An 11801-nucleotide genomic window follows, 5' to 3' on the forward strand; every position below is an offset into this window, starting at 1 on the left:
AACCAGTAGTTCTCAAATCATGTTCGTGCACAACACTAGTTTTAGGTATTTTCTATTAAAATTGAATAATAATATTTTTCACCATGCTAAAGAAAAAGTTAGTGAATAGAATCTTCTAAATCTTAACCTTGCTGTAACAACTGTTGTTAAATTTTTGCTCTACCATGACTCATTTAAACAAATAAATGTGTATCAAATACAGTAGAAGACTGGGAGAATCACCTATTATGCTTAATTTAGCAGACTGGTTTTACTTGTATTGGAAATAAGAATCAGTGGTTATGTTATGTGTTAGAAGCATATAATATTGTCACATGCTCGATAAATTATTAATTTGAATAATGGAATTGAATATATCATGTCCTAATAATCTAGCAATAGCTTCAAGTGCTCACTCACCATATATGAACATATTTGAGAAACAATGGTGTGGAAGTTTTGGTGTTTCTGCATGATGGTGGTTTTCTCATTAAAAAAAGTAACTCCACTGAGTGGTTTAAAACAGCGGTCCCCAACCCCTGCGAGGGGGAGGTGGGGGCGCAGTTCCTGTTAAGAACCAGGCCGCACAGCAGGAGGTGAGCCAGCGAAGCTTCATCTGCCGCTCCCCCTCGCTCCGCACTGCTCGCATTACCGCCCGACCATCCCCCTAACCCCGCATCCGTGCAAAAGCTGTCTTCCACAAAACCGGTCCCTGGTGCCAAAAAGGTTGGGGACCACTGGTTTAAAAGACATATATGGTTAAAACAGAGAAGTCTGCTACAGAAGGGAAGAGAGAAAGGTGGGTGGATGGAATGAAGACTGAAATAGACCATAGTCATTCTGACATTTAAAAACATTTCAATTACCTTAGAATAATTTTTTAGACCATATAATATTCTTGATTTACTACTCTGATCCATTTAATGTAATGAGCTATCCCTAACAGTTTTTGTCTGTAAATACAAAATCAAAACTATTCAAAAGCTACTGATAAAATAAAGAAAACAAATGAAAACAACAACTATCTTTGGGCTTGCCTGGTGGCGCAGTGGTTAAGAATCCGCCTGCCAGTGCAGGGGATACGGGTTCGAGCCCTGGTCTGGGAAGATCCCACATGCCACGGAACACCTAAGCCCGTGCGCCACAGCTACTGAGGCTGCGCTCTAAAGCCCATGAGCCCCAACTACTGAGCCTACGTGCCACAACAACTGAAGCCCGTGCGCCTAGAGCCTGTGCTCCACAACATGAGAAGTCACCACAATGAGAAGCGCGCTCACTGCAACAAAGAGTAGCCCCTGCTCGCCGCAACTAGAGAAAGCCTGCGCACAGCAACGAAGACCCAATGCAGCCAAATAAATAAATAAATAAAAATTAAAAAAAAAAACAAAAGTATCTTCTCTAATTATCACAAGAAAATCAGAACATATTTCTGGAAATTGTAAGTAGGAATGATTCGATAATTTTAAATAGTGGGGCAAAAGGCAAAAGAGGTGTGAGGACAGAGCAGACATGAGAGATCAAAGGAAGAGAGAATTTTAGACTTAGGAAACATCAGAATATTTAAAAGATGAAATTAACACTTAGAAGAAATAATCATCTCTGACCCTAGCCCTCTGACTTGATTCGTCATCATGAAGTTGAAAGCAATAAACTTAAAAACTTTAATGGGAAATCATTATTTTATCAATGAATAATGTGTATTTGATTAAATCATTAAGCCTTCATTTCAGCTGGAGTTGGAAAATGAAATGTTTATTTCTTAATTACTTCACAAGGGTTTTTGAAGCTAACCACAGAGAGATTGCATTAGCAAAGGCAGAAATAGTTCTTCATTTGGCTTCATTTAAGCAGCCCAAACATTTATTTTTATAAATAAACTATGCTGTTACCAGTAAGTATGTCCTAATTTGAAGCCTACAGCCATTGAGATTGAGATCTCTCAATGTTCCAAAAATATTTTCTCTGTTTCCAGCCCATGTAAAAGCATATAAAATGGTTCTTATATAACTTTATTGTCCAAAATGATAGCCACTAGACATGTCTGGCTATTTAAATATTAGGTTCACACAAATTAAATAATATTTAAAAATGAAAATTCAGTTCCTCAGTCTCACCAGCCACATTTCAAGTACTCAGTAGCCATTCAGAAAGTTTCCATAGCTCTGGTGTATAACATCCAAGAAGACCACAATACACAAATGCTTTATCACTCTCCAATCTTTACGGTGACACAAGAGACGTACAGTTTGGCTTTTTTTTTTCTTATTTTTTTTTGTTAATTATAGGAAGGATTGAGTAAGTATATTTTCCACATTTCATCTTAAAAACAGATAGGGTTAGAGAGGATTAGTCTTGAGCTCAGATGTCTTTTTAGGGGATAAAGACAGTAATTGGTTACAGATAAAAATCTTAACCCTGTGCATTCCATAAGCTCTATTTACACAGTCACAGACCTGGTACCTGTAGCTCTACTTAGGTAAGCGTGAACACTTGGCACATTTGCCAAAACTGGGAAGGAAATGCATTAGGAAATCCAAAGATTGCATGAGGCTCCCTACAAAAAACAAATGGATTACTGCCTATATTTTCAGAGATATTATGGAATATTATGATCAAGTTTCTGTGGATTATTTCTGTGGTAAGTACAGTGACTGATGTATCCCAGTTTGCCTGGGAAGTTCCAGGTTTTAAGACGGAAAGTCCCACATCCTAGGAAACTCCTTGGTCCTGGGCAGACTGGAATGGTTCATCACCCTAGTGATGAGGGATGGTGCTTTATGTTTCTTGTATATTTTCCATAATGGCAGCCTATATTGGAACTGAATAATTTTTCTATATTAACATTTATACAATGGTTAATAGAGTTTTCTATATTGACAGTTATACAATTGCTAATACAGACTCAACATAACCTGCTCAGTCTGCTTTTCTGGTTATTCCACTTCCATGAGCTTTGTGTTCTAATTATACTGAAATGCTTGGCTTTCCCAAGGCATGCACTGTAACACGACTGCACCTTTGCTCAGGCTATTTGCTTTTCCATCCCTCTGAACATATACTGAATTTACCCAACAAGGTCCAACTCAAATAGCACATCTTGTCACAGGCCTTCCCTGGTACTTCCCCTTTCTTCAACTTCCCCAGTAAAGTGACTTGTGTCCTTATAGCATTTGCTTCCTTGGGCTAATATGTGTCTACATGTTTGTTTTCTAGACTACAAGTGCAAAGGGCTCTTTTTTAATTACCAGTGCCCAACAATTTCTGGCATGTAGGAAATGCCCGTTATAACTCATTATATAATGTTTTATAAATTCTAAATCTTATTTGACATGCGTTATCTCATCTGATCTTTTCAACAATTCTTTGAGCTTGACAAAGTTTATTGTAGTCTATTCGTTTGGCTGACGAATAAACAGGCTTAGAGAGAGCGTCTTAACCACGGTTAGGTAGAGATACGTGATGGGAACGAATCCCAGGTCTTCTGACTGCCACTCTTTCTACCAAATCCCACTGAAGGTTAAAATCATCCAACAGGCAGGATTATTCTGTGTGTTGGTAAAAGAAAGGTAATGAATAATATCTGAACAATAGGCTTTGTGTAAAGCTCACCGTGCCTTTCCCCATCCTTCAAAACCTATCCTAGATGAGCACTCCTTCCCTTTCCCCGTGTAATTCTATCTGGTAAGAAACGCGGGCTGAACCATTTGATCTTAAGTCAAGGTGCCAAAACTCCAGAGGCCACCAGAGAGTAACCCTTACTGAATAAGTTTTACTATTAAAAGGAATTCTTTTATATCATGACTGCCAGAGATTTTTCAGTTTCAACGTGCCTTTCAAAATTTCAGACCTCCTGTCTGATGAATTCTTTTTACTTTGTCTCTACTACTGGCTTCTAGGTGTCGGATAACTAGCCATCATTGTCCGAAGGGGAAGGCCCGTGTTAGGAATCTAACAGGAGAAGGGTTTGTATTCCCGATGTGCCATTCTGATCCTGGGATTTCTCTTTACTCACTCCACGAATCAGGGGAATAAGGCCACACCCACCCCACGGATGCCGCGAGAATTAGAGACCCGACAAGTCAGAACGACTGCTAAACCTTAGCTCCAAGACCGTAACAAATGCTTTCTTTTCACACTTCTGTGCTTTCCTAATAGAATATGATCTACTGAATTTTAAAAATAATATGCTTCCAACCTAGTAAAGGAAAGTTCAGGTCGTTGCCGCCCGCCCCTTCCCGCGCGCCTCCAGGACTCTCACTCGAGTCTCCGCCCGCCCGCTTTCCTCTGGGGGGGTCGCAGGAGGCGGAAATGCCGCAGTGACGCGTTTATCCTGGGCGACTGACGTCACTGCCAGGCGTCCGGCGGCGCGTTGGCTGGGCCTTCGGCGGGGTTTTCGGCGACGAGGATGGCTATGGCCAGCGATTTCTACCTGCGCTACTATGTAGGGCACAAGGGCAAGTTTGGACACGAGTTTCTGGAATTTGAGTTTCGGCCGGACGGTGAGCAGAAAAGCGGCCGCGGCAACGAAGCGCGGTGCTGAGCACGGGGAAGCGACGTGGAGAGGCCGCGGAGGAGTTGGGGTGGGTGGGCGCGCCTCCGCGGGCTCGCGAGTGTGCAGTAGGGCCGAGGAGCTAAAGGAAAATAGGAAGCGTACGTTGGCTTTGTGAATAAAAGAGTAAATTGGTGTCAGTTAATTAAGAAAAGCCAATACTGCCAGATAGTAAAGTTCAGAATCCTAGGATCAGTTCACCGGAAGGGACCTTAAAGGCCCTCTAGTTTATCTGCCTAATACCTGAACGTTTGTGAGAACATCTCACCACGCGGTGGACGCATGGATGCTTAAAATCTTCCGGTGAGCAGTAAATTTCGGACTGCCCATTCATCTTTTTTATTCATTCAGGCGCTGTATGGAAGGCAAAATGTCGAGAAACACGAATGAGGCCTGCTCTGAAGCGGGGAGCCCCACGTGTAGAAAAATGCGTGTAATGACGTGTTTGGGGTGCCTAAATACAGTTGTTCCCTATACGATGCATTAAGACTATAAAGAAGGGGCGTGGTTAGTTCTACATGAAAGAGTCGGCAGTCTTTTTAGAGAAGGTGACAGTTGAGGTGAGTCTTGAAACGAGAGTAGATGTTTTTCTTGGTCTCTGAGGGGAAAAAAAGAGTCAGACTGCTGAGAGCCGTATGAGGTGAAACTGCCTACTGCCCAGGCAAAGTGCAGCGAATTCTGTCTTCGGACAGCTCTGATTCTCCTTAGATGGTTGTACTGTATATTGAATTCTTGTTGTAACAACGACAGCCCCACTGCATAGGCTTTTCTTTTTTGAATGCATATTATGTGCTGGGCAACGTGTAAAAACAAAAATTGAAGGGACAGTAACGCATAAGACTCTTTACTTCCCCTCCAGGAGTTATACCTTGGTGGGTGACATAGACATGAAACTAACCGTAAGGCAGTATAGATATTAAGGGCTGTCGTTCATGCTTTGGACAAAGTTCTGTGAAGGCATGAAGGAAAAATTAGGGGAGGATGGCATATTAGGAAAGGGGAGGAACGTCGCACATTTCATGTAGAAGTCAGGGTAACTAAGGCTCCGCAATTATTTAGAAACCTTAATCACCTTACCCTCCCTGGTTCTCCCCAAGTCTTTTCTCAATTTAGCTAAGGAGCCAAGTTTACCTGAATTCTCCATCTGTTCTTTCTTTGTGTGATACTGTTTTCAGGGCCTTTGCCTGTGAACAACTTTTAGCTTGTCTGTATCACTTTTAGCCAGTCACATAAATTAGGTAGTCTAAGATTATCAGGGAAATTTCATTCCAGAACACTGGTTCTCATCTGCCACCACACCATTCCACAACCTTTCCATAAGTAATGATGAGTCCCAAAGACAGTGATTCCTAAGGGCTTCTCATTAGGATAACCTGTCATTTTAGAGGACCAGGGTTACATTATCACATTATATCTGTATCTGGGCAACTGGCCAGCCACGAGGAGAAGCAGACATTAGGGAATACATCAAAATTAAATGTAGATCAGGTAACAAACTGGTCAGTTTTTATTCAGAAGTTATAGTTTGTGTGCTTCTTAATTACAATTCTAAAACAGTATCATTGCCATAATACATTAATTTGAAGGCAAATAATTAAAAGAACATTTTGGAGTAGTGGGGAAAGCATGTGTATTGGAAGAAGGTAGATCTAGGTCTAAATCTTGTGTGACCCCGGGCAAGTTACTTAACTCTGTTTTCTCAACTATGAATAGGTGAGAGAATAAAACATACTTTTTAGGGTTGTTGTACAGATTAGATTAAATGTTCTGGGTAACTCAGCACCAATAAGACATGTAATGTAAACTTTAGAAGAAGTGTTAGTTCCTTTTTTAGATTCCCTGTCTAGATCATGACATAGCTTAAGAAAAATGGGCCTTGAAAATAACCCTCCCATTATATGGAATCGTATTGAAGGCATGGAGTTTAAAAAGTTGACTGGCTTCAACTTCAGCCAACTTAACAGCAAATACATGTTCAGCATTGATCTTATGCCAGGAGGGAGGAAATATTAATAAAAGTAGTAGTATAAAATGATTTTTACCTTCAAAATTGCTTACGATGTCATTTCTTTATACTTTAGCAGTTTTTGCTGTTATAGATTGAATTTTTTTCCACTTCCCACAGGAAAACTTAGATATGCTAACAACAGCAATTATAAAAATGATGTCATGATCAGAAAGGAGGTAAGTTTTTTACAGATGTGTAATTTTTTATATTAAGCCTGTTTCCCTCATGTCTATGTTTTTATTTACATATTTAAAGTACATCTAAGGCAGTAAAGAAGAAGCCGATGTATAGATTGAAAAAGGTTTCTAACTGTAGCATCAATAACAACAAAAGAAGCAATCTGAATATATTAAGTTGTAGTCCCACATTCGAGTGTATCATTTAATTCATTTTATAATTAACTTTGTCTTTTTACTCTATTCATTATTTAAAACTAATTGATAATTATGTTTTAAACACAGTATGAATTTTAAATGAAAGTCTCAAAAGTTAGGTATAAGAAAAAGTTCAAAGCACTAACTGTGATGTGTATTTGTATTTGTCACTGTTCACCTCATAGATTTTGTGTTGCCCACTCAGAGGTATTTGAGTCCTGTGTTACAAAGGCAGAATACAAGGTTTTAAGATGGGGCTGGTGTTGAGAAGAGGGAAAAATATGTTTTAAAGGAAAGGGCAAGAGAGTGAAGAAAAATCATAGGGAAGAATGATTCTTTCCCATGTTGTACTTTTAGAATCAGAATTAAATTTTTCTTTAATATTCTATTTGAATACTCAGGGTTTGTAACTCTTTTATTATTGCCTTCTGAGTTGTGTTGAGAAATAGAGAGACACTGAAATTTTTATAACTTGTTTTCAGGCTTATGTACACAAGAGTGTAATGGAAGAACTGAAGAGAATTATTGATGACAGTGAAATTACAAAAGAAGATGATGCTTTGTGGCCTCCCCCTGACAGGGTTGGCCGGCAGGTTTGTATTTAATAATTCTTTAAATGCATAAATACTAAAAATTGTTAATATAATTGTTATGTTTCTTCTTGTTTATTTAGAATAGCTCCTCATTGAGGCTTGGGTTTTCCATTTAGTAGGCACCTGGTAAATACTTTATAATTTTATTTCACTTTGCGTCATTTTCTGTGCTACCGCCTAGTAGTAAAGGAGTCACTTTAGACATCTTCCTGAACAGTCTTCTCTGCAGCCACCCCAGCTAAAGTTAAGATGTTTCACAGTGTTACGAATGATTGCTATTATTGGTTAATTACTTTTATTAGGAAATAAAAATAGGTAGGAAAAAACACAAGTGTTTGTTAAATTTGAGAATTAGAATTTTCATTGACTACGTAAAATTCACTTTCGCCAGATTTATAACTTTGAAAGGTCTTACTTGCATCTTTATGCCCCAGAGAGTGATTTGATTGGTTTCTTTGTTCCAACTGACCGTTGCCTTTGCCTCTCATATTCCCTTCAGAAAAATCGATGGGCTGCTGAAGAGCTCTGAAGGCCTAATTTCACTCTGTAGAAAGCCAGTTTGATTTCTGAATTGGGTCTTTTCACCTGTTGGAGAAATGAGATATGACCCCAGGAGGAAGAAACATTTAATTTCGCTTTTGTATATTCCCGAGGATTATACTGTATAACAACTTCTTTGACTAGAAGAAAATGTGGCGAAATCTAATAGATGCTGACTCTCTGTAGCAGTAACTTAACACTTCTCTTTAAAGAAATATTATTTAGGAAAGCAAAGGTAATAGTTAACAGTATTTATTTTATGCACTGCAGACACTTTTAAGAAGTAAATTTAGATCTGTTTGTTTTATACATATATACGTTTGCATTAAAAATAGCAACAAACCTTTTATTATCTCTTTTAGACTCAAGGAGAGAACAGTGTTTTCATCTACCCACTTGATGATGTGTTCATGTGTTTTGGTTAGTGGGGAGGATTACTCGTGCTCCAGAAATTGTCTATTGGATCTTTAAGTCAAAGATTTTACGATTGTTTGAGAGTCTTATTTAATTCTCCATTATGTGTGTGCCATAAACTGTACATAATTAGATTTTCTGCTCAAATACATAGCTAGGAGTGTCTTTAAGGTCATCTGTTAATTTAAACTGAAAAATCACTACAGACATAGCCTCTTACTTTTTCATTTTAGATTTGCAGATAAAATATGGAGAAAAATTTATACTTAATTTTGGCACACTAGAGATATCTATATTATGTTATATTTGTTTTTCTAGTTCTTAATTTTAATTGTTTTGTGAAGTCAAAAGAGTATGAATCTCTCAGTCTTAAAGTCCAGGATTCAAATATTAGTACCATCACTTACTAGTGGTTCTACATCAACAGTTTTTTTCCTCTGTTTTATGAGTCTTGGATTTCACATTTGTAAAATTAGGCAAATAAAGCTGACTTGAGAAGGGTAGGCTTTGTTAGTCCAATTTTAGGGATTACAGAGAATGTTTGTAAAGTCCCTGGCACCAGGCCTGACACATAGTGGGTGCTGAGTAGTACTGTTATTAATATGCAGTTTATTTGTAGAGCCTGGTAGAAAGGGTAAATGTGTTTGTATTTATTATATTAAAAATGGGCTTATACCCATATTACTAGTTTTACTCACATAAGAAACATTTCTCTGTCACTCGTAAGTATATCATTCCTTTGATAGCATCATCTTTTTTATTCCTCTTTTTTTTCATTATTTCTCTCTTTTTTTAACATCTGCATTTATTTCTATTTATTTATTTATGGCTGCGCTGGGTCTTCGTTGCTGCGCCTGGGCTTTCTCTAGTTGCGGCGAGCAGGGGCTACTTTTCATTGTGGTTCATGGGCTTCACATTGCTGTGGCTTCTCTTGTTGCGGAGCAGGGGCTCTGGGTGCGCGGGCTTCAGTAGTTGTGGTGCATGGGCTTAGTTGCTCCACGGCATGTGGGATCTTCCCGGACCAGGGCTCGAACCTGTGTCCCCTGCATTGGCAGGTGGATTCTGAACCACTGTGCCACCAGAGAAGTCCCTGGAAAGCGATTCTTGATTCATCCTAATATTGGGAACACCTGAGGAGCTGATGAGGTTTTTTTTTTTGTTTTTTTTTTTTTTTACATAGTTTATAGCTAACAGGTTGTTTCATTTTTGATTTTTTTTTTCCTCCTCTATGATGGCTAGAAAACCTGCAGCTAAAATTGGGACTTCTTGGTAGCAAGAATACATATATCTTGTGGGATGGATTTTTATATTAACTACATTTCTCTGTTTTATTTTTTTCAGGAGCTTGAAATTGTAATTGGAGATGAACACATTTCTTTTACCACATCAAAAATAGGTTCTCTTATTGATGTCAATCAGTCAAAGTGAGTATGTTAAAGCATTTTGACTAAATTGACATAATTTATTAGAGGGGCTCATTTTAGAACTATAGCCAGTTTGGTAAGATTATTTTAATTGCAACCTGTATCAGTTCATTATGTATATGTAATCCTCATTTTTATAGTAGTGGAGACTTGTTATCAAAGAAATTAGCGTTATATTTTACTGATTGCCAAAAATAATCTTAATCTGGACACAGCATCATAAAATTTAAAAGAAGTCCTTATTGGATTTATCAGCCTTATTCGTTCCATATAACATCATTCTCCTCCTTGGATTTAATACTTGAAAGAAATGGAAAAAGCCCCAGTATAGCTTAAGTATAGCTTTAGCTACCTGTGTCTTCCCAAGCTTTGTAAGTGCAGTACCACATAACCATTGTCTGAAAAATCTCTCTGCCTCCAGTTATTTCTTTCCACTCTTTCCCCTCAAAATGTTCTTATAGTGTCTTTTTCCTATCCCCCTAAATTGTAATAACTTATTTGTTTGCTTAACTGGTTTCAGTGTAAGCTCCCTGAGAACCTTGCCGTATCTCAAAGTTAGTGCAATGCCTGGCACACAATAGGTGCTTTATGATCTATAGAGGAAAGGAGAAAGGAATTAATGCATAACTACTGGCTACAAAAGGCTATGTTCATATATGAAGACTGGCGAGATACTTTTAAACTGTCACATCTATTTTCCCATAGTTGGTGAGGATGTGGCATTTGTATCCTGCTGGGATTGTAAATTGTTACAGTGTTTTTTGGAAAGCAATTTGATAATATGCATCAAAAGCTGTTAATATTTTTCATTTATCTTTGTCCAACTGATTTCATTTCTGAGCATCCATCTATCCTGGGAAATACTCTGAAATAATGAAAAAACTTTATTATTCATAAAGATGTTCATTAAAACCTTAGTGATAATTGGAAAAAAAATCCAAATGCTAACAAGGAGAGATTTGCTAAATTAATTAAAAATTATTTGTGACCTTTTTTTAATGTAATGGAAAAAGTAATGTTTAAAAGGCCACAGTAAATGATTTTAATTATGAAAAATATTAGAGAAATACCAAAATATTTATAATTATTCCATGAGGAATGCCATTATATAGTATTGAGTTTCTTTTTTCTATCTTTATAATTTTATTTGCCTTAAACATTTTTGTGATGCATAAATGTTATTTTTTATAAGGAAATAAACACTTTAAATATGAAATGAATACTGATGAAGAAATTTATGTATCTTTTTCTTACAGAAAAGGTAGAGATGGGAATTGTTCAGGTTATCCATTTTAGTTATCAGAAAATGCTTTCTTTCTCCTCAGAATTCCTTTAACGTAATTGTTTTAGGTTTTTGGTCTTTGTTTTGTTTTAGGAATTAATTTGTACTATTATGTTGCTTCATTTTAGGAAGAAAAAAGTAACTTTTATCTTTTTAAATTTTAGGGATCCTGAAGGCCTTCGAGTATTTTACTATTTGGTACAGGACCTGAAATGTTTAGTTTTTAGTCTTATTGGATTACATTTCAAGATTAAACCAATCTAAATTGTTTTTTGAAACTGTGTTTATATTTAATTAAGGGATGGGTGAGGGAGGGTTTGCCATTTATGATATTGGGGTTTTTATGAATGTGAAGCAAGCTTTTTTTGTATGCAAACTGAAAATAAGAGAATGCATAAACAGGCTTAATGATTATCTTCCCCTGGGTCCAAGTGGATTGGACAGTCCCCACACACATTAAATTCTGTAAATAAAAGCCACCTTTATTGAAATTTTGCTCCAATAAAACATATCAAAGCCTGGATGGAGAGTGCATTTTTTCCTTCAGGAGGCTGTATCTCTGATTCATTTTAAAGATAAAAATTGTTCTAGTAGGTGCATTCTATGGCAGAGGGTCTTTCACGTAGAAACATGTAGCC

General features: G+C 37.4%; 1 protein-coding gene across 1 annotated transcript; it reads left to right on the plus strand.

The window, feature by feature from the left end:
• The first annotated feature begins 4379 nt into the window (after window positions 1-4379).
• Window positions 4380-11564, plus strand: MAGOHB (mago homolog B, exon junction complex subunit). The gene is made up of 5 exons (XM_065887583.1): window positions 4380-4478; window positions 6654-6712; window positions 7393-7503; window positions 9799-9881; window positions 11328-11564. The coding sequence occupies exons 1-5, from the start codon at window positions 4385-4387 to the stop codon at window positions 11425-11427; spliced, it is 447 nt and encodes a 148-aa protein (XP_065743655.1). The 5' UTR covers window positions 4380-4384; the 3' UTR covers window positions 11428-11564.
• The last annotated feature ends 237 nt before the right edge of the window (window positions 11565-11801 follow it).

The sequence above is a fragment of the Phocoena phocoena genome, chromosome 11 (genome assembly GCF_963924675.1).
Source record: "Phocoena phocoena chromosome 11, mPhoPho1.1, whole genome shotgun sequence".
Lineage (NCBI taxonomy): Eukaryota > Metazoa > Chordata > Mammalia > Artiodactyla > Phocoenidae > Phocoena > Phocoena phocoena.